General features: G+C 35.3%; 1 protein-coding gene across 14 annotated transcripts in view; it reads right to left on the bottom strand.

Moving 5' to 3' along the window:
* The window catches only part of CBLB (Cbl proto-oncogene B), a 220,727-nt gene that overhangs the window by 95,089 nt on the left and 101,119 nt on the right, over positions 1-24,519 (bottom strand). For all 14 annotated transcript variants that reach the window (XM_081572340.1, XM_081572344.1, XM_081572349.1 and 11 more), the window contains 4 exons: positions 13,950-14,106; positions 8,114-8,235; positions 4,977-5,114; positions 1,513-1,600 (listed from right to left, as the gene is read on the bottom strand). In XM_081572340.1, the coding sequence (XP_081428466.1) occupies positions 1,513-1,600; positions 4,977-5,114; positions 8,114-8,235; positions 13,950-14,106 (505 nt within the window). The remainder of the gene's footprint in view (positions 1-1,512; positions 1,601-4,976; positions 5,115-8,113; positions 8,236-13,949; positions 14,107-24,519) is intronic.

Genomic DNA, 24,519 nt, shown 5'->3' with positions numbered 1-24,519 from the left:
GAGAATGATACTACTCCTGAATATGAATTTTAAAACAATTTTTAAACAATGCCTTTATAATGAGGAACTGTATCCTGTGTCTTTTTACATATATTAGAAAACACAGAATCAGTACATAACTTTTAAAATGGCTTTCATATATTAAATTTTTAAAACTGCCCAAAACAGTACACATGTCAACAAGTATATTTTAAATATCAAGACCACTGAAATCTAAAGAAGTAGAAATGAAAAATTATCTACTGGTTTCCCTAAAACTTATCATTTGGTTTTATTAGAGTTTTATTATTATACAAAGCACAAAATATCCAAATTATAAATTTTTTTAAAACTCAGCTACATTTAAAATAAAATATTGGAAGTTCTCTCTCAAAGACTGTTGCCAGATTAGTTTTTCATTTTTATTTTTTTTAAGTGCATTCATATGCTCACAAATGGTAATTTTTATTTATAAAATTGAAGTTACATAATGTCATTTTACAAAATCAAATGTTACATAATTAAGCTTTACATAACTTTTTTACATAACAAGATGCAGAAGTTCCCATGTGAGTGTTCAGAACTACCTTCGTCTTGTTAAAGACTTTACAGAATAATGAAGTATAAGTATACTATGGTATTTAACCTATGACTGAATAGGTATTTGGTATACTGTAATATTTCATTTTTAAGAAAAATGCTAGAATAGCATTGAAACATGTATATTATCATATGTGAAACAGAACACCATTCCAGGTTCGATGCATGAGACAAATGCTTAGGGCTGGGGCAATGGGATGACCCAGAGGGATGTGATGGGGAGGGAGGTGGGAGGGGGGTTCAGGATGGGGAACACATGTAAACCCATGGCTGATTCATGTCAATGTATGGCAAAAACCACTACAATGTTGTAAAGTAATTAGCCCCCAACTAAAATAAATAAATTTATTTTAAAAAAAAAATTAAAAAAAGAAAAATGCTAAAGTGAACATCCTGGTGTACAGATCTTTGTGTGTATATTCAAGTGATATGTATATGGAATCTAGAGTCAAACATGTTTAGGTTTTGGTAACTATTGAATATCACCCTCAAGCAAGACTTAACCAAGTTACCCACCCCCCAGTCATAACCTATGAGGGTGCCAACAGTGGATTTACAAGAATACAATTACTGTTTCCAATAGGTTTCACTTACTCATTTGACTCTAAAAACTAGTGCATACAATTATTCTAATCTTCCCTGAAGTTTTCTAAAGCTAAAGATCTCTCCTTTCCTATTGATCTGCTTACCTACAGATTTATCTATTTCCTCACATAAATGTCAGTATTATATTGGAAGCAGAAATATTAACAACAGAGATTTTTATCCAAAAAATGAACAAAGTTCTGTAATTTCTTTTCAAACACTCAGAATTCCTTAAATATATTTTGCATTAAATATCTGTACACGACTTTACCAATTATTAAGAATGTTATTTCAAAGGCATCACAAATACTTATTAATTTTAAATATGTCTCCAGAAATTGTCCTTACCTGTGTAACTTTTATATGATCATGGGGTGTAGGTTCACATAATCCAGTTAAATCAGGATTATAACTCCTCCCATCAGGATAAAGATAGCTGGATTATAAACAGAAATTTTATTTACATAACTACATACAAGTCTTAATTGTCTTTAAAGTTATGTAATCAGATTCTTCTATATTCAAACGCACATTTAGATGTCTCCTTTTTATGTATCTTACATCAAGAATTTATTCTATCACTGTTTCCATAATACTACAAGTTATTTTTAGGAAATTAAAAATCTAGGAAATCTTTTTAATAAAAGAAATATATAATGAATATGGACTCAGCCATTAAGCAATCATTTTCAACTAAATACCTGTACTATATGTATTGGAGAAGGAAATGGCAACCCACTCCAGTACTCTTGCCTGGAGAATTCTATGTAGCCTGGCGAGCTAGTCCATGGGGGTCACAAGAGTCGGACATGACTGAGTGACTAACACTTTCACTAGTTACTCATGTTCTATTCCAAAATACTCAGAATATACACCTATTTGCAATTATTACGTCTTTTACATGAAGCACAATTAATGTTACATTTCACACTATGCTTAGTACCACTAGGAAACAAAAATAGAATTAAACCCCACAATTTTCTCATAAAAGTTATCCAAACATTTTTGTGGTGTTTTCTCTGTCTAGTTTCCCATCCCCTTTCTTTCTGTTTCACCTTCCATTTACCCTGGCACATATACACATGTGCTCATACACAAAGGCTACAACGCTATGTTTCATTTATTTCAAATGAAGCTACCAACAGAATGGTTTATGAACATAAGGCTCCATCACTAGAGAGAATTAAAATAAGAACTAAAAGTTATCATGCCATCTTGCTGTGCTAAACCAGTGCTTATTCAGAAATCCCTTTAAAAAAATGAAGCTGATCATGTTGGTAAGCACCTATATTAGATTAGGAAATGAGTAATATTACTGCTGGATTTCATCAATTCATTAAGTTACAGGTGATTTTGTTTAGTAACTTTTTGTTTTAGATTTTTGAATGATAACTTAAGAACATAATACTACAGTGGTGAATAAAGGGCAAAACTATACTAAAACTATTATGTGAAGTAACAAAAAATATTTATCCTTAAACAGTTTATAAATATGTTAATGTTTAAAATTCTACAAGAAAACCAGGAAAAAATAAACCTAGAGGACAGACAATTTTCATATGGTAAGGAGAAAATCAGTGAGTGGGTTTTTTTTGTTGTTGTATATCTAAGATTTAGGAAAAGGAGTTGACTACATATGACTATGATACAAATTTTAGAGTGTCATTATAGGGGTAGGATAAAATGCCACAAACGTCATAGAAGTGATAAGCAAAAGTTGGTAACTTTTTTTTTATACTTGTTCATCACACTTCAAGAATGTTGAATTCTAGGGAGAATTCAGAAATGAAAGATTACAAAATAACAATAATTTTGCTAGAGAAAAGGTTTAAAAATTCTGTATAGGAGCAATTCAATGATTATGGTCTTCAATACTGCTGCTGCTGAGTTCCTTTCAATGGAATTGAAGGAATAAGGAATCTTGGCTAGTTATCAAAGAAATCTTCTTTATCACTTATGTCCCACAATATCAGATTAACTATAAGGAAAGGACAAATGACCCTGACAGTTGGAAACAGTTGGACCAGATGATATCCTGTGTTTTTACTGATCTTTTGTTGTTGCTGTTCTTTCGTGTCTGACTCTTTGCAACCGCATGGATTGTAGCCAGCCAGGCTCCTCTGACCATGGGCTTTCCCAGGCAAGAACACTGCAGTAGGTTGCCATTTCCTTCTCCAGGGCATTTTCCAGACCCAGGGATCAAACCCAGGTCTCCTGTATTGGCAGACAGACTCTTTACCTCTGAGCCACCAGAAAAGCCCACAATGTAAATAAGATGTATCAAAATTAGTCCATTCACAGATTTGGCCACTCGTGATCTCTTTTTATAAATTAAAACTCTGAAGTACATTTTCTTCAAAACAAAAATCCTGTTATAGTGGATAGAAAGCCACACATAGAATCCTTGATGCACTAGAGGTAAGGCATAAATAACAGAATAGCAAATTTATAATTAAAAAAGGAGAAATATAGACTTTCAGTATCAGCTTGCCATTCATTCTTACATAACTATTTCCTAAAATTCACAACTTTTATACATTTACTTGGAGCCCATCACTTTTTCTTTTTTCTGTTCTTACTTTGGCAGAGTAAAGTTTTGCTCCTGGAAACTATTTGCTCTTTCTGGTAGACTTCCCCTTCTCAGGTTTCTATCACAGGAATATAGTCAATATTTTACAGTAACTATAAATGGAGCCGAACGAGCGCCGAAGAATGGGCACTTTTGAACTGCGGTGCTAGAAAAGACTCTTGAGAGTCCCTTGGACGGCAAGGAGATCAAACCAATAAATCCTAAAGGAAATCAATCTTGAAAATTCTTTGGAAGGACAAATGCTGAAGCTGAAGCTCCAATACTTTGGCCCCTGATGCAACGAGCTGACTCATTGGAAAAGACTCTGAGGCTGGGAGAGATTGAGGGCGGGAGGAAAAGGGGACAACAGTGGATGAACTGTTTGAATGGCATTACTGACTCAATGGACATGAGTTTGCGCAAACATCAGGAGAGAGTGAAGGACAGGGAAGCCTGGCATGCTGCAGTCCATGGAAAGAGTCAGACATGACTGAATGAACAACAACAACAAATGGAGTATAACCTTTAAAAATTGTGAATCATACTGGTCACCTGTAACATTTAACACTGTACCTCACTGATACTTTAATTAAAAAAAAAAAGGCAAAAGAGAGGAAGCTAAAGAGGAGGGTGGGAGAGAAGGAAGGCATGTTTCAGAGACATAGGAGCACAGTGCTCCCCAGGGAAATAAAGTTCCAGGCCCCTTTAATAACCAATTGTATTTTTCTGAGACAGAAGAGCAGATGGATGGCTCTTTGGGGTGGGTTGCTTTTGTGAGCTGTCTGCGGCAATCCCACAAAGGGAGCTTCTTTGCAACTTTACTAACAGTCCAAGAACAGAGCCTATCAGAATCTGCCCATGATGCCAACAGCAGGATTAAAAGACCCTATACTGACTGAGTACAAATTGGGAGCACAGGAGCAGAGCTAGATAGGGAACAATCAAATAATCATTCTGCTGCGTCCATTCTCCAACTGTACAGTATTTTCTAATATTTGTAAGGAAATATTGAGATCTGAAGGTTGTGAAAACCATGCTCAAAAAAAAAAAATCAAATAATTAGGTTACTTTAAATTGACTATTTTAAGAGATGAACAATAAAATCTAAGCATCATCCATTTCTTAGTTTTAATAAAAACCAGTCAGATCATCAGCCTCACTGTCCATTCCCACCATCAAAAGGAGCCTCTATCTTCCACATCTGTGAACAATAAACACTCCAACTCCCATGTCTCATACTCACAATCCTTCCCTGCTGCCATCAATCAGGGCTTGAAATAAGGGCTTGTTGTGCGGTATGGTCTGTAAGATATTGCCATCCCCTGTCACATAGCCAATGGCCCACTGCCCCAGCCTGGTGCAGCTTAACCGGAAAATGTAGCTGTGAAACATAAGAGAATTATGTTTAAACACTTTCAAAATGTCTGCTCACTAACCACTACCAAACAATTGTTAGATTTTTCTTAAGCAAAAGAATAAACAAAATCATTTAGGATTTCTATCTTCAAACTAATTTTACACTGTTCTTCTTCTCCATTTACTGATCTGCAAAAGAAATAATGATAGTAATTCCATTTAAATATCCCTAGAGTTCTGTGATAAAATAATCGAAGTTGTAAACCATCAAATAATTTACCACCATCATCATTAGAGGTTGCTTTGCATGAAAGTGCTGGTGGTGTGTAACAGCTGTGACATTTTTGGAAAGCAAAAATAAAATAAGTAAAAATTAATTTGGCTAGCTCAGAAATTGAGCCAGTCTACAGTGGAATTCAATACATTTTTTTGTCATCTTAAAATTATGCACTTTTAGTTGTTAATAACTTGTTTAAAAATAATACTTTTCTTTCAAGTATTATAGCCATTCATGTTTAAACAAAAGATCAAAGAGCTGAACTATATTAATGGGAAAGCAAACTAGATAAGTTCATGGTCACCCTCTAATCCTGTCAAGTTCAATGTCTTGTGATAGGAAATAAAAATAGTTCTAAAATATAAAACAAATTAATGACAATGTCAGAAGACACTGACTTGGTTTTAAATTCATTATTATTTACTAAGATTAGCTAATTATCAACTTACTACATTTTATGTCATTTCCCTGAATTTAAGTGTGTACACTCAATCCTATTCATGATATCCACATCTGGATTTTATAACACCTTAAGCAGATCAAAAGTAGGCCAACTTAAGCTATATTTGAGTACCCTGATTGCTATATGTATGTGGAAGAAATAAGCATCTGTTAATCTACATTATTTATTGATTACACAAGTACTGTAATAAAAACTTTAACGGATAATTTAGCAACACAGCCATTATATTTACTTAATTTGGATATCGAGTACTGCAATGTGGTTTCATCTTTGAAGAAAGAAAGATGACTTTCTTCATCTTTCAGCTCTTTAAAGAAAGGAAGAAGTGATTTTCATATTGGTTTTGGAACTATTGGAAAGGACTTTTCAAGAAATCTAAAAACATTCTCCTGGAAAGCTAAAAAATAAATATCAACCTCTCATTTAGCATCCTTAACCATAATCACCCAAAATAATTCCACACAGACATGACTGTCAGTTGGATCCAAATAAAGTACAACCTTAAGAACTCAAATGTCCTTGAAATACACCCAACTATTTTCTTTACCATGGAGCCAAAGAGATGAACCATTTTCCGAGAAAAAAGACCACTCCAGCAAATATTTATTAAAATCATTTGGTTGTTCACTGAATTTTCTTAAACACATTTTAAATACCCTATCACACGTACATACAACAGTTTACCACAGACTGATCATTTCATCTTTAATGAAAACTTAGAAGAAATAACTGATACAAGGCAAGAAGGTAAGGAAAAGAAGACATCCCTTCAGAGAGCACTATCTTAAAAGCACTATTCGAACAGTGATGAGTTCTGGCTTTTACTAATACTTCCAACACAGTCATTAATTATCTCCATGATCGTGAACAAAAGAACACAAAAAGGACTCACTTTATTATTTTTTTTAGAATTGGACATAATGTCCCAAATGACTTCTGTGTTAAATCTGTATGATAGAATGATTCCAATGGTATTATATCTTTCAAATCATACTCCAGGAACAAGATGACACTTTGATGCCAATCAAGAGAGCAAAAGCTATGGAAAAATTTGGTTATGAGAGATCCCTGAATGAAACAAAATAACTTACCTAAGCCATTGTCAATGTGCGCAATAACTGACCTGCTCTTGTAGTCACAATGAGAACCAGTTCTCAGTCTAAATCTATGACTCCACAGGAGCCACACTGTTTTCTGTACCTACCACCGCCTTCTAATATACAATAAAAATTCTTAGAAATATTAAGAGGTGGAAATTTTCCATTATGGCAAAGAGGGAAGAAATCATCAATAACTGACTGTTTGAAAAGACTTTCTTAAAGGACAAATGACATTTGCACTAAAAATCAAATAAAAACGGTATTAGAAGAAAAAGGTAGACTTGAAAAATACTAAACTTCTAAAATGAAATGACTCCTATATGAACATCAGTGCTCTCATGGACACTTGGATGGTGTCTCCTACTAAATGCTCTAAGTGAGGAAGGGCAGTCTCACTGTCATGAACATCATACCCAGCAGACTGCATGCCACAGCACAAATGCCTACTATGTGCCTGGTACATTTCTAGACTGGCTGCGGGGAAAATGTCTGCACCAGGGGAGAGAGATTTTCTGATCTCAGATATGCCATTAATAAGGTTTGCTCTCTTAGACAAAGCCAGAGAGGCTGATCACACAGCTAAGCTCTGTGAGTTTCATTCAATTTCAACACCAGGCATGAGGGATTATGGAAGAAGTTCTCAAGGACGTGACACTGGTTTGGATTGTTAGCAATGGGTTTATATGTTTATGAACTTACTACACATTTATCATGTATATGTACACTTATATGTACTTATATGCATTAATATGCATTTACATGTAATTATGTGATTATCATAGAACCAAACTGAATGTCTTGAAAAATACCCTAAAATAATGGAACATGAAACTGATTTGTCATTGGCACAGTATTCAAGTATTCAAATATACAATTTGATACACAAACACATGTCATGAAAAGAGTTAATATGCTAATATATTATTCCAATTTTAAACACTGAGACTTATTCTCTAAATTCATCAAATTACATATTACCATATCCTGTTTCACTTTATGAACATTAAGTTTCAGAACAAGCATAACATATCAATTTGAATAACTGAATTAGGAAGCATTGTTTTGGTCTATTAGCATTTCCCTCCCCTCAACCCCATGTGTATAACTGATTTACTTAGGAATAAACCACCAAGGACTTTCCATCTTTACATACATCACATAATATTACTGCCAAAAAGTCTTACCTTCCGGGTTTGGTGCTGTATTTCTGTAGCCGTGCTTTTACTTCATCATATGTGAGAAAGGCCATGTAACCCGGATGTGTTACAGCTAAGAAATTCCAATTCCGTAAAATAGAGCCCCAAGGCTAAAAGTATAAATAAATTAAAAGATTACCTAGAGAATAGCAACTATCATTTACACACCAAGCCATTATTTAATACACATACCAAAATTCTCCTGGATATTTTTAAAGTGAATATGAGTTTACATGGCTTAGGTCAACTTATATTATCCAAAAGCAAACATAAAACTACTTATTTTCACTTTGGAGAAATATAATTATGCAGAAAACAGATTTCTTAGGAAAAAAAATATTGAAAGCAAAAAGGAAAACCACATAATCTCTTCTCCACATATTCTATTCCCAATACAGCAGTTGTGATCATTTTGAAACATAAACCACATCACTCTTTGGTTCAAAACTCTCTAACTTTGACTAAAAGCCGAAGTTCTTATAAATGGCCTAGAAGGATCTTACAGGGTTGAGACCCAGTTCCCCTGTATCCCCACCTGCTGTGACTCCCTCACATTCTGCCTTTCCTCCAGATCGGTGGATCACATTGCTGCTGGCTTGAACATAATTATACTCTCTCAACTCAGAGTCTTTGAATATGCTGATCCCTTTATTTGAATTCTTCAAGTATGCATGTGACTCCTTCCTCTTCAAACATCTTTTCCTCAACATAGCCTTCTCAGACTGAAATCACTACTTCTCATGCCTCATCTCCCTGTGTGTCTGTTTTATTCACTACTCTAACATTTAGACATCACATTTTGTAGAACAAAAGATTATCATGGAATGTAAGTGATTTGGCAAAGTCTACGCACTGACCCTAAGCTACATAAGAACAAGGAACATGCCTGTCTTGCTTCCCAAAGGGAGACCAGCACTAAAGCAGCATCAGAGCAGAGCAACCAGGCTAGGATAGTTGCTGTGAACAGCTTATCCGATGACTGACTTGTCTACAATGCCTTGACTCCCATGGTAACACACTACAATTTAACATTTGGTTCATCCTTATACAATTAGAAAATCAGAAAAGATTCAGTTTAGAGGTGAATTCTACAGAAATCCTTCACAGAAATGCACGCACACACACACACACACACACACACACACACACACACACACACGGTTTATCACTCTCTCTAATGGGATTAGTTGTTCCTCCAATTATCATGGCAAGGGAAAAAAGGCAGCCAGTAACAAACAACTTTGCTTGAGGGTGTTCAATGAATCATCTCTGCTGTATCTTTAAGGCTGAAGCTACATTTATCCCAAGGAATTGGCAGCATGCTCTATCTAATGTGCCAAATTATTAACTCAAATCTTCTACGTAAAAAAAAAAAAAAGTATTCTGTGTTGCCAAGTGAAAGTTGTTGAAACAGTTATCCTAGACTCCATTACTGGTGGAGGGCTCCTACTTCTGTTTGTTTTGAGACTTGTTCCTTGTTATTGTTAAGCAAGGTTCAAATTTACAAGGCGGAATTCTTTAAGGATTATATCCCTTGAGAGGAGGATAACAAGGGAAAGAATGATTTAAGAATGATTTAGTAATGAAGAGTTTAACCTTTGCCGAAATAACAAGAAAAATCTTTAGGGTATTTCCCCATCACACTAAAATACCTAATTGGGGAAAAATGAGCTCTGGAGAACACTCGTATGAGAGGTTCTGTCTATGTACTTGAAAAAAAAAGTTTTTAATTTTCTTCTTAGGGGATGACTAAAAATTACATAAACAATACTTGGAAGAGTATTAGCATGTGTTTAAAAAAACTGAATAGTAACTATTAGAGTCACTGAGTTTTGTTTTGCTTCCTCATCTATAAAGGATGAGGATGAAAAGAATATAAAATATTTGGCTCACTTCCATTAGAATCCACACAAATTAATGAAAGCTGTTTTTTAAAAACAATGCTGAACTTTATAGACAGCCAATGCACAGACCAAATACAAGTGGAGTTTTGAGCCAAATGCTGTGCTATGTAGCCACCATTTCTTAGTAATAATCCCAAGGGCTAGCTTCTAACTGCAAATATATATATTTAATAGGAAGTCTGTGCACTATTTTTCTTGAGAATGAAACACACAGTCAGAAAAACGTGGTAGTTTTGTATTTTGTGTGTGCGTGTTTAAAGTATGTTGCCAAACAATGGCTTAGGGAAGGCAAAATAAAGTGCTTTGAAGAGTGATTATTTTTGCAATTTGTAGTTAGATTATAGGGAATTTTTTTTTCACACACCAAACACAAAATTATTTGGAGCTTCTCTTTTTTAAATTATTTCTTGATTTTTAGCTGTGCTGGGTCTTCATTGCTGTGTGGGCTTTCCTCTAGCTGTGGCGAGTGGAGGCTACTCTCTAGTTGCAGTGCACAGGCTGCTCATTGTGATGGCTTCTCTTGCTGTGAAGCACAGGCTCAACAGTTGTGGTGCATGAGCTTAGTTGCTCCATGGCATGTATGACCTTCCGAGATCGGGGATCGAACCCGTGGCTCCTGCATTGGCAAGCGGACTCTTCACCACTGAGCCACCAGAGAAGCCCCTATTTGGAGATGCTTAAATGACAACAGAAACTAATGAAGTATGTTAAGAAGACTAGTCCCTCCATTCTCTCAAAGGCCACCGTGTTCAGGAACACTCATTTACTGACTTACAACCTACCCTGGGAGCAGGACCTTGGCTGGTCTGCCCAGATCCTCTCTTAATCTTCACTGGAACAGATGACTTCCTCCACCTCTTTTCCCCCCTATTCCACAATGCTGTATATTCCATAGCACTAGTAGATAGCCCCAAATCATTTACTTCTTATCCTGCCACCTTACCCATCCCATTTATTGCCCCATTTCTCAACAATCCAGTCTTCTCTTACAGAAGAGAATGGGAAATGAAAGGAGGAATGAGCAGCAGCCCCAGGGAGAGCAAGGAAGAATGTAAAAGCCCCATATTTTCAAACTGGGACTTGAGCACTTGCCAATCCCAGCATCTCTGAACCACCTGGAGGGGAGATGGATAAGGTAACAGGCAGACAGAGGAACACAGCCATTGCAAGATCTTCCCAGGGACTCACAGCACTGTTCAAGTTCTGGCAAAATATCAGGATGAGGGAGGACAGGAAGGAGGGGAGACCAGAATCCTCCAGCTTTCTTCTTTCATGTCCTAGACAAGTCACTACTCCATCTCCTTGCCCCAACTGACACCTTCTTCAAACCTGATGCTAGATCTCTAGAACAAACCCCAATCCTGAGGGTGTCCTTTGCCCACTTTCAGATCCCACTCTGCTAAATACTCCATCCCCAACAGTTTAAAGCTAGAATTCACAACCACTTAACCATCTATATCACAGGTAGAGCAGAATATATGTCTGTGCAGTTATAGTAACCACAAAACTTACATTTTTCATATAGAATATACAATTATAAGAGGAAAATATGACTCGATTTTTAAAATTATACAAAAATAAAAGATTGGTAAAAGTTAATACATCCACTTTCTGTATACAGAATCAATTTTTTTTGTATTTAAAAACACATACATGATTACAGTATAAGCATAATGAAATGAGGAGAGGTAAAGAATCTTAGAAAAACACAGGGGCTACTGCTACTTCTGTAAGCATGGGTTTTCAAAGACACCAGGTATACTTTGGTCCACTGGTACTGTTTTATTTTGTTACCTAATACTTTTCACAGTAGCTCTATTTAAAAGATTCTTTTCCTCTCCCATCCCCTGGAGCATAAATAAGATATATGCACCTTAGAGTGTTAAGATTACTTGGCCGTTTTAAAGGGAAACAGCTTATAAGAAAATAGGTGTACATATTAAGCAGCTGTTTGGGTAAGTGTTTAACCAACATTAAGTTGCCATCATACTTTTGACATATAATTCTGAGGCATTCTAGTATTTAACATTCTGGCTGAAAGTCATCCAGGCTCCCCACAAAAAATACACTCTTTCTAGAATAAACAGTTAGGTTTAATGTATGAAAAAAAAAAAACTTAGTTTTCTTCCATCCCAATGGGAAGAAGCAGAGTGCCTACTATTAGAATGTCTTGGTATCATGTTCAGTAAGTATCTGTAAAATTATCAGAAACTTTTAAAGAAAGGAGAAGTTCCATTATAAAATAATCAGTATCAGATAACACAACCTTTTCCTAAAATGTATCTTAAAGTCGCTGGAAAAACATTAACTGACAACATACATATACCAAGGGAATAATCATGAAACTACTGTAAATTGAAAACAACCAAAAGCATATTTTCTGCAGTTACTTATCTAATTTTATAGTCTATACGTCTAGGTAGAATTATGATTGTTGTAATAAAGTAAAATGTATTCTGTAAGTATTGTCGACAAGAGTTAATTTGCCCTCTGTTAATGGGTTCTTTTACAAGTTAAAAGTTAATCCCATGTAATCTTGTTTTCTTACATAAATCAGTTACCCGATCCTTGCAGGCAAGTACCAAGCAGAGTCATAAATCAGAGAAGCAAAATTCTTACAACATGAGAATCATGAAAACCAGTATTATACTCTAATATTTGTTGAAAGTATGTTTCAAACAGAATAAATCTTACTGCAGACTAAAATAAAAAAAGAAAGAAAAACTGTGTTGGAATATAAGCAAGCCTCATTTTTGATCAATTAAACCTCACTTGCTATATAATTTATATTATTAGAATCACAGGGATTTTAGGTGGGATTCTCATTTTGTGACCACTTGAATCTCAGAGATGATATGCAATTTAATGGCAGAGGCAACTTCAAAGCAAATTTAAGTCTTCATGTTTGGAGTAATTCTGTCTACACATACAAAAGCACAAAATGATGATACCCAGCTTTTATTATATGATACCTACTTCTGAATAGCTATGTGAAGACAATTATAAAAGAATGATTCAAAAACAAAAACAATAAACAGGACAAGAAGGGTAATCTCAAAGTCACTGATAATAGGGAAAAAACCAGGAAAATCTAAATTTCTCAAATGAGAGATATGCTAAATTAATAACAGACTATTTTGATGAAACATTCTGTAGCAACTGCAAGCTGAAAATTACACTGATGAAAATATTTACTGACATTGAAAAATGTTTATAACATGGTTGAAGGAGCAAAGCTAGCTGTAGAATCAGTATACATCACAGTAATCTCCTATACAGAAGAGGTTAAGTTTGCTATTTATTCCAAAGCTTACTATTTGCCTTCTCATCTAATGGATGTGGGAAGCAAAGGGAGCTGTTGAGATACAACCTCAGCAAATGCCCACCTGTAAAACTTGCATTCTGACAGTCACTGGGCTAGAATGATCAGCAAAGTAAAGTGAGAAGCTAAATAGGGACTTTAAAGCAAAACTCCTTTACATCAATCTTCTCAAAGCTAATAAGCAACTTCCAGGCTCAGAACACCAGATATCCTAAACTTAAACTAAACTTAGAGCAATGACCAACAGCTCACTTTTAAATGAAGTGAAGTGAAAGTCGCTCAGTCGTGTCCAACTCTTTGAGACCCCATAGCCTGTACAGTCCCTGGAATTCTCCAGGCCAGAATACTGGAGCGGGTAGCCTTTCCCTTCTCCAGGGGATCTTCCCAACCAAGGGATCAAACCCAGGTCTCCCACATTGCAGATGGATTCTTTACCAACTAAGCCACAAGGGAAGTCTGCTTTTAAATGGGAGACTACCAAAAATGAGACTATTTCCCATATATTTGTACATTATGCATGCATGTGCAAAAGACACACATATACAGAGAAGGGAGAGAAGTAGAAGAGAGGGCAAGATTAAGCAAATACAAAGCTTACCTGAAATAGTCTGGTAAAAATATCAAATTCAAAAACTGAAATGTAATCATTGCAAGTCAAGTCAATTGTTGACTTTAGAGCCATTGCTTCCAGGCCAGAGCTAATCTGATGCACCTCATGAAGGCACTGTCTGAATACTTTCCATGGGACGATAGTTCTGTGCAAGAAAAAAAAAGTAATTGAATCAAGTGTCATTTAAGACATACCTTCCACTGAAACAGCACAATTCAATCATAACATTAATGTAATTGTATTTGTACTAAAAGACAAATAGTTGAGAATACTGTTTATAATTCATAACATATGTAATGAGTTTTGCTAAATGGATTATTTTCCATTTGCTAAGAATGTGACAAAAATACAGATCAATTTTTCTCTCAAACAGTCCTCGACTATTTAGATATTTCTAAAAATGCTTCCAAAGAAGGTATTAGATCAAAGTGCTGTATGTCTGACCTCTTCCTTTATTTTCTTAAAGTAATAACAGGACGATGTGTTCACATAACAGCAAGAATTCTTTGTTCATTGAATAAGAAAGTTCAGGCAGAAAGTCATCAAGACATTTCTGCCACCATTCTGATGTGTTCTACAGAGATGGAAAACCACTTTATTTAAACCTTTCATACTAATGCAAAGGGAAATTTCAATAATTTTTAACCACTCACACTGGCTATCACATGGAAAGTTATTTATTCAACACTCATTCATCAACTTAATCTTATTAAAGCCCTTGTATCAACATTTTTTATATAATACACTTATATGGTTCAAAAATTTTGAAGAGCATAGAATGGTACCCAGGGGAAAGTCTCCCAACCCATTCTCTACCTGACCAGTTTCCAACATTCACCCACCTCCTGTCCACCATGAAAATGAATAACATTCATTATTCGTTTTCACTTTTCCTCCTTTTGGAATGTTAAATGCCTATTTCTGAACAAGTGGAAGAAAGCAATCATTCATATGTTGAAAATTTTATGCTGCAGTTTTCATAATTGTTGTGTTTAGTCACTGAGTCATGCCTGACTCTTTTGCAGCCCCGTGGACTGAACCCTGCCAGTCTCCTCTGTCCATGAGGTTTCCCAAGCAAGAATACTGCAGTGGGTTGCCATTTCCTTCTCCAGGGGATCTTTCTGACCCAGGGATTGAACCCACATCTCCTGCACTGGCAGGCAGATTCTTTACCATCTGAGCCACCAGGGTAGACCAGTTTTCATAATAGGATGGCTATAAAAGCTATATACACTCTCTTCTAAAATTGCAAATATTTAAATAAAGATTTTTCTTTACTAGTATTTCTTGAGAATTAAGTCTCAAGCAGAATGGACTAAATTGGTTGGCCCCGTATGATACTAATCCTTCCAGTGAAGCATCACCATAAAGGTAAAAGGTTCGTATTCATTCAGTAATTATCTCCTGCAGTGGTTGTCAAACTGGAGCATGGATCAGAATCACTGAAAGGCTTGTTAGCATAGAAACTGATCAACCCTAGATATTCTGATTCAGTATGACTGGGGTGGAGCCTTGGAACTTAAAATCTTAACAAGATCCCAAATGATGCTGATATTGCTGGGGACAACACTTTGAAAGTCACTGATCTATTGTATCTATTAATTGCTAAGGCAGAGCACTGTGGAGAAATACAATTATGGAAATACAATATACTATCTCTGCCCTTGAAGAACACACACTTTCAGGGTAGAAATAAATCTGTAATGCTAAAGACTACAGAAGGGGTATTAAGGAAGTGCTGGAGAAATTCCAGAGAAGGAATGGTCTGCGGCAAGATAAATAAATGAGTGCTGAGACAGCCTTAACAATGCCATATTGTATACATAAGAAAGTTTATATTTGATATACCATTAAAAAAAATGAGGCTGAATACATCAAAAGGCTTTGCTCTATGTATGAAAAAAACAGGAAACCACAGAGAACTGAAGAGAGACACCACATCACAAGCCATTTAGAAGAAACACACGTCAAGCTCTGATTAAAGTTAACAAGATGCTGCTGTTTTAAAATAACAATGAAAACTTCTGATAATATTAGGAGGCTTTTTATTTATGGTGAAGTATAAGTATGTAATTATGTCCAACTTCATTATAATTAACTTGAAAGCAGTGCCTAAGAAGCAGTTTTCTTCTCCAAATTAAAGTTTCAAATATTTAATACACAAAAGGGGCATGAACCATAATATTCAAAATTATTAAAATAATAAACAAAGAACTGCTGATTTAAGAAGGGTATGTGTTTTCTCTTTTGTACGGAAATGTTAAGAGAATTCTGTCTTGTGTATATAGTGTAAAAAACAAATTGGCCAAATAAGACACCGTTCCATATCAATTACCATAAAAAAGTTATACTCCTTCCAGTATTTAAGGTGCATGCAGATCATAACTCTTTTGAATACCCAGTGATTTTATACAGTGAATTATTAAAAAATGTACAAACATCTAACGCTGTAATCTAACTTACTACTTTAGAACGACAATTTACAAAGGGGCAAGTTGCATTTCCACAGTACTTGCGCAAATAAGACCTTCCCAAGCTCCTTTGTGGTAAGTGTAAAGTACAAACAGGCATTCATCAGAACCTTAATTAAGGGTAGTAACAGGAATGAAAAAGAAAGGGCCTTATTTGGTTAACTCACTACATATAAAAGTATATACAACAGATACCCTTCCTTTGATCAGCTGAGCCAAATATCCATGATGGGAAGAAGAGAAATAGAGTACAATGGTTTCTTTAAAAAAAGCTCTAACAGTGCTGCACTGGGATCTAAACCTTTTAAAGAGGATTTCAAGTTGCCACCACATTCTTTCCTGAGGTTTGTGGGGGCAGGGGGAAAGGCAGAGGATGACTGTTCACACCTTTAATTAAACTGTAGCAATACCACAGAGTGGTGGTTTCTACCACCTCTTCCCCTAGAGATTAGCTAGTGAGAGAAAATATTAATGGCAAATTATTGTCTTACAGATACACAGAAACTTCAGTGTACCGGTAGAGATCTAGGAAAACAAAAGAGGCAGAGAGAGAAAAGGAATAGAATATAAAAGGGCCAACTAAGCTTCAAGCTCTCACCATTCCAGCTCTCACCATTAAATTTGTTCTGTTGCCACTTACAATTATAAATCATTTTAATTACGAATTGAATTAACTTTAAAATCCAACAAAAAGCAGAAGTAGCTCAATCCACACAGAACTGAATAAAGACCAATGGGTAATATAATAATGTTAGAGTTCACTATAATAATAATATGAGTTCAGGATCTTTAGACTTCCAATAGGAATAAAAATGAGAGCTGCCACTTACTGTTGACTTACTATCTGCCAATCTCCAAATTAAGTACTGAGTTTCTCATAGTAACAATGGTAGGCAGATAATATATTTATCCTCATGATAGACATAGGAAAACTGGGGCTTAAAGAGGTTAAGGGATTCACCCAAGACCTTAAATGTGCCAGGCATTGGCTAGGTTCAGAATGAAAATATAAATAAAGTCACAGTCTAGTAAGTGCAAAGACTTATAAGTAATTTATGTTGTGCCATGTGACTAACGTTATCATAGAAAAACATTCATGTGCTATGGGAATCCAAAGGAATGAAGGTCCTGGCAAAAAGCAGTTGTGTTTTATTCATCTTTACCCAATACAGAAGAGTATGAAACTGAAATCTGTGACGTTAAACTGTGTCTATGGAGGGCAAGGGACTGCTTCACAGAGGAGGAAGCTAGAAATTTGAGTGCAGTAACACCCTTCTACTATTCAGAAATGATTTGATAATTTAAAGTGGGGGGGGGTTAGTCTATTCACACAACGTCAGGAGAGACAACAACTTGATAAATTTTAAAACCCTAGAGTTTTAATACAAAAGAATAAGGAACAGAAGACAAAAATGTAAGGAGATTGATACTTGAAAAACAGGACAAAACATTTCCTTTAAACCACATGTTCATAAAAGGTTATCTAGGTTTTATTTTTAACTCATTTGGAAAAAAAAATCCGTATCATAAATTGTGAATCTGAACAATGGTCAGGTGTGTGGAAACAGGAACTTTCGTGTACTTCTGGTGTGAACGAAAATTTACACAGCATTTCTAGAAGGCAATGTGGCAGCAAGTTTCAAAAACCTATAACATTTTAACTCAGAAAGCCTACTTCTAAGGACTTGAAAAAGGAAATTGTTTAAAATAAAATACACAGCATTGCAGACTCATCCATGTCTCTTCAACAGTGTTGTCCATAATACCAAAAATTTAAAACAAGTATGTTCACAAGTAACTATACTACATACATCCATAGATTAGAATATTTTACAACAAATAAAAATTATATGGTAAAAACATTTACTGTTCTAGAAAAGTGTTGTGTCATTAAGTGGAAATAGCATTTTTAAAACTGTATGGCCTTGGGAATTCCCTGGCTGTCCAGTGGTTAGAATTTCATGTTTTCATGCTGAGGGCCTGGGATTCAACTGAGATCCCGTAAGCTGCAAGGTGCGACCAAAAAGAAAAAAAGGTATGTCCTTTATGATTCAATGAAAAAACTATCTGGAACACAAATTTTAATTGATGATGTCTAGACATAGAAACAAGATTGCCAGGAGAAATATCAACAATCCCAGATATGCAGATGATACCACTCTAACAGCAGAAAGTGAAAAAGAACTGAAGAGCCTCTTGATGAGGGTGAAAGAGGAGAGTGAAAAAGCTGGCTTAAAACTCAACATTCAAAAGGCTAAGATCATGGCATCTGGTCCCATCACTTCATGGGTAATGGATGGGAAAAAGTGGAAACAGTGGCAGATTTTATTTTCTTGGGCTCCAACAGCATTGTGTATGGTGACTACAGCCATGAAATTAAAAGAAGCTTGTTCCCTGGAAGAAAAGCTGTGACAAACCTAGACAGCACATTTAAAAGCACAGACGTCACTTTGCTGATAAAGTATAGTCAAAGTATAGTCAAAAGTATAGCTGACAAAGTATAGTCAAAGCTATGGTTTTCCCAGCAGTCATGTATGGATGTGAGGGTTGGACTGTAAAGAAGGCCAAAGAATTGATGCTTTCGAATTGTGGTGTTGGAGAAGACTCTTGAGAGTCTCTTGGACAACATGGAAATCAAACCAGTCCATCCTAAAGGAAATCAACCCTGACTACTCATGGGAAGGACGAATGCTGAAGCTACAGTACTTTGGCCACCTGATGTGAATAGCTGACTCATTGGAAAAGACCCTGATGCTGAGAAAGATTGACGGCAGGAGGATAAGGGGGCAGCAGAGGAGGAGGTGGCATTACAGACTCAATGGACAAGAGTTTGAGCAAACTCCGGAAGACAGTGAAGGACAGGGAAGCTGGCAAGCTGCAGTCCATGGGGTGGCAAAGAGTCGGACGTGACTTAGCAACTAAACAACAAACAACAGATCATGGTAGGATTACAAGCAGGTTTTTAAGAATATCTCTAATATTCTCTAATGGCTTAAAGGAGTAAAAGATATACTAAAACTGTTTGAAGTATATTTTGTAATCGCAGAAATAACCAATTAAAAGCAAAAATCAAAATAGTATTTGCCAATGAAATAGTTTTGTATCTAAGAAACACAAAAACGTTTATGGATTAAACTAAGACAAGAGAAATCAACATGGTTGCTGAATATAAAACCAACATACAAAAATCAGTTGTATTTCTATATATAACCATACGTAGTAAGAAAGTAAAACATTTACAAGAGCATCTGAAAATATCAAATAAATAGGAATGAAGCTAACAAAATACAAGCAAAGTCACAGCATAAACACACACACATACATGATCAGATGTAAAACACATAAAGAGATATAACGCCTCAATGGACTGGCAGACTCAGTATGATAAAGATGTATGGTCAATCCTCCACAAATTGATTCACAGATTTATTACAACCCCAATCAGGAAACATTTTCATAGTAGGAATTGACAGACTGATTCTAAACTTCATAGGGTAATGCCAAGAGCCAAATAAAATCAAGCCAAACTTACATAAGAATAACATTGGCAAGTTTATAATCCTTACATTAGTTAAGACAGCATGGTATTGGCACAAGAAAGACAATAGAACAAAACAAATTTTGGAAATAAATGCAATCATATCTGAACACTGGATATGTAATAACTCTCTATAAACAGTAGTAGAGAATGGATGATGTTTTCAATAAATGTTGCTGGGTCAAATGAATATACAAATGGAAGAAAATAAATCTTGATCCTGAACTAATATCATATAAAAACCAATTTTAGATGAACCTTAGACCTAAGTATGAAAGATAAAGCAATAAAATTTTTTGGAAGAAAGAGAAGAGAATATCTGCATTACTCTGGCACAAGCAAATAATTTTAAGAAGGACCTCAAATGTTCTAAGGATAAAGGAAAAGGTAAATTAAAAACCTGCGTTCATGAAACAATGTCATTAACAACGTGAAAAAGTCACATACTGGGAGAGCAATAAACATAAAAGAATCACGTCTATAATACATAAAAACTTTTAAATATTAATATTTACTACTCAGAAACTGGGCAAATAATTTTTATAGTCACACACACACAAAATCAAAATATTCAATATACACACAAATATGTATTCAACTTCATCTATCATGCACATGCAAATTAAGAACCAAATGAGATTCCACTCATCCCCACCAGAGTAGCTTATTAAAACCTTTACAAAGACAAATATTATAAAATATTGGGAAGGATATATAGCAACAGGAAATTTCAGGTAATCCTCATAGGTGATGAAGGTGGCAAATCATTTTGGTAAACTCTTTGGCGGTTTACTAAAAGCTAATAAAGCTAAAATTAAGCATAAACTAGCAGCCAGCAATACCATTCCTAGATATACATACCAGAGAAATGTACACGTTTTTTAAAATATACAAAAAAACAGCAGCACTACTGAGAATAATCCAAAGGAGGAAGAATCCAATGGCCAACACCAACAAAATGATTATGTAAATTGTAGTATAGCCACACAATGGAGCAAGGAGAAGGAAAAGACTTGCTATATGCAAGAATGTGGATGAATTTCATATATATAATAAAGAGTGAAGAAAGCCAGATTTTTTTCATAGTATAAGATGTTACAGAAAACTCGAATGGACTTTTTCACTAAGCCAATACACTAAACTTAAAAAAAAGTAGTTTATATTAAAATTCTAAGATTAAAATAGAGTAAGAGATGTAGGAATGGACAAAGCACCTGTCATCATATAAACAAGGAAATTAACGTTTGTTGGGTTTTGGTTCTGTTGCTGTGGTACTGATGGTGGTGTGATAGCAGTTGCTTAAAATCCATTCTAAGTCAGGGATATTTCATGTCCACTTTAGACACAACAAAAATCTATTGTATATATATTAGCCCATTACTATTTTCAATTTCATCTGAATTTTGTTCAGAAAATTCACCTGGATCAAAGATGTGTTCAGTGGCACTACCTTTAAGTTGCTTTGTTCAGAAGATAAAACATTCATAAGCTATTTAATATGTTTGGATTTTCATTACATAAAATATTAGTACCATGATCCTAAGTCTGTTGATATTCTGTATATAGTTATTCCTTAAATCCAATCTTGTTTTGAAATGACTATTTGTTAATGGAAATGAAAACAGATGGTTAACAAGCTATTACAGCTAGCTTTTACTCTTTCATCACTAAAGAAAAACAATTGTTTTCCAGCAACTCACAGAAAGAAGATATCAAAATCACTGCGGTCAAGTAGTTGCCTTACAACTCATCGTAGACAGGATGGTAACGTGAGTTACCAAGAATATTTGTGATTAGATCTAACTTATCTTCCTCATAAATGAAAATTCCTTACTCACATACAGAAAGATTCAAGATGCTGGGTATTTCTAATAGTTTTTTTCATTGTCAAAAAAGTTTATAACATTTTGTCTACAGCATAGATAAGCATTACCACCATGTGTAAGGGACAAGTATTCTCATGCTCATGTTCTGAAACTTAAATTTAGAATCAATCATTTTTATAAGATTGCAGAAATAATAGGTTATTTAGTATTATCTTTGATTTTTTTAAATAAACTCACTCATGAGAGATTTGATTTCTAGTCTCATAATCTAACTTCTGAACATAATAAATAGTAAACTTACTATAACCAGGAAAGTATATTTTGTTTTACTTTATTATTTGCAATTTGACTTATTTTCCAATTTTGAAAATACAATTTATTAGTGAAAGAGAAACTGTATAATCCATAAAATATGTCAAAATTCCATATGAAAATTTTCCACTTAGTAATCATTGACCACAGAAAATCAGAAAGATTCTGGCTTGAAACACTGGGTATTGGCTCTTTTCTTTGTAAAGCAAGACTCTTCTTCAGAATATTTGCTCTACATGTTCAATGATACTTGGTAGGTTCAAAATACATGTGAGATACATATTTCATGGATCACAGCAAGATGCCTCTGATCTACTGAAGTCAGATTTAAAAAACTTAGTAAATTACATACCATAAAATTAGAAAGTCTGGCCAAAGATCTTCTCTTTAGCATTAACAGTCTGGTCTGTCCAACAAACAAATTTAAAAGTCTGTAAGGAGACAAAGTTCAGTGCAGTTCAGTCACTCAGTCATGTCCGACTCTGAGACCCCATGGACTGCAGCACACCAGGCTTCCCTGTCCATCATCAACTCCTGAAGCTTACTCAAACTCATGTTCATTGAGTTGGTGATGCCATCCAACCATCTCATCCTCTGTCATCTCCTTCTCCTCCTGCCTTCAATCTTTCCCAGCATCAGGGTCTTTTCAAATGAGTCAGTTCTTTGCATCAGGTGGCCAAAGTATTGGAGTTTCAGCTTTAGCATCAGTCCTTCCAATGAATATTCAGGACGGTTTCTTCCAAGGATCAAGCATATTTTCATTTCATGGCTGCAGTCACCATCTGCAGTGATTTTGCAGCCCCAAAAAATAAACTCTGTCACTGTTTCCTTTGTTTCCCCATCTACTTGCCATGAAGTGATGGGACCGGATGCCATGATCTTAGTTTTCTGAATATTGAGCTTTAAGCCAACTTTTTCACTTTCCTCTTTCACTTTCATCAAGAGGCTCTTTAGTTCTTCTTCACTTTCTGCAATAAGGGTGGTGTCACCTGCATATCTGAGGTTATTGCTATTTCTCTCGGCAATCTTGATTCCAGTTTGTGTTTTATCCAGTCTGGCATTTCACATGATGTACTCTGCATATAAGTTAGATAAGCAGGGTGACAATATACAGCCTTGATGTACTCCCTTCTCAATTTGGAACCAGTCCTTTGTTCCATGTCCAGTTCTAACTGTTGCTTCTTGACCTGCATACAGATTTCTCAGAGGCAGGTCAGGTGGTCTCGTATTCCCACCTCTTTAAGAATTTTCCAGTTTGTTGTGATCCACACAGACAAAGGCTTTGGTGTAGTCAATAAAGCAGAAGTAGATATTTTTTTCTGGGTAATAATAAGACAAATTTCCCCCCAAATCTCTCTACATAGGTCAATTCCATTAACAAGCAATGGGTAAAGTCTGCTAGATATATAAGGTAAATGGAGGCAAAAAAAATATACACTTTCCAATAACACCTCTAAATTCTCACAGGAAAAACTACATACATAATATTGTGAATAGTAGGCTCCCCAAAATTTCTTTTATTTAAGGGAAACTACTAATGACTGCATATAAACAAGGCAAGAACAAAGTTACACAGGAAACCTATTATTGTCGTTTCCTACTGATAATCAACATTCAGAATAAGGAAAACAGGAAGATGAAGCATTAGCAATCTATTAATGAAAAATAAATCCTAGTTATTTTAAAAAGCTTTCTTTACTTTCCTTTTAAGTCACAATTTCTCCACCTGTAGAACATGGTTCTAAAGAACTGTAAAGAGTCAGATTCTACCTTATTTGCAAGCTAACAAGTTAGCCTATCACAGTTGCACGGATGCTGGCAGAAGATACAGGATTTGTGGGTCAGAGCGTCCGAGTCAACGGACTTTGCTACTAATAGGAAGCAGTGGTCAGCATACCAGCATTTTCTTGAACTTGCTCCTTGAGCTCTAATTCCCACCAGATGATGCAAAGAGCAGTGACACCTATTCACAAAGTGACTTTTGTAACTGAAGAGGAACCTAGGTTTTAGGGAGCCCAAATACTTTATAATAGTCACTAAGTATACTTGTCCCTGGATCTGCAGAGAAATGCTATTTTTAAATTACAAGGTGGTAAGCAAACATGCTCTTTGCTTCAGAAGGAGAAAACCTCTCTCTTTGCCTATCAAGGCAGAACCATCCCACAGAGAAGGGAACACATGTGCAGAGGGACTAAGAACCAGGATCTTTTCGATTCCAGGAACACATTATTAAATAATTCATTAAGAAACAATTCTTTCTCCAAATACAATATAAAAACTTCTGAGAACAAGAATATAACTGACTTAAAAATGATTTTAATTAAATCAAACTGCAGGTGACTAAAACTAAGAGATGGAGAAATGTGAAGTCTCTTCTTCTGTTGTTGAAAAAAAAAAAAAAAACAGGGCCA

The sequence above is a fragment of the Giraffa tippelskirchi genome, chromosome 2 (genome assembly GCF_054371585.1).
Source record: "Giraffa tippelskirchi isolate mGirTip1 chromosome 2, T2T-mGirTip1v1.2.pri, whole genome shotgun sequence".
Lineage (NCBI taxonomy): Eukaryota > Metazoa > Chordata > Mammalia > Artiodactyla > Giraffidae > Giraffa > Giraffa tippelskirchi.
Note: the sequence above shows the minus strand (reverse complement) of the source record. Positions and strands in the feature narration are given on the sequence as shown.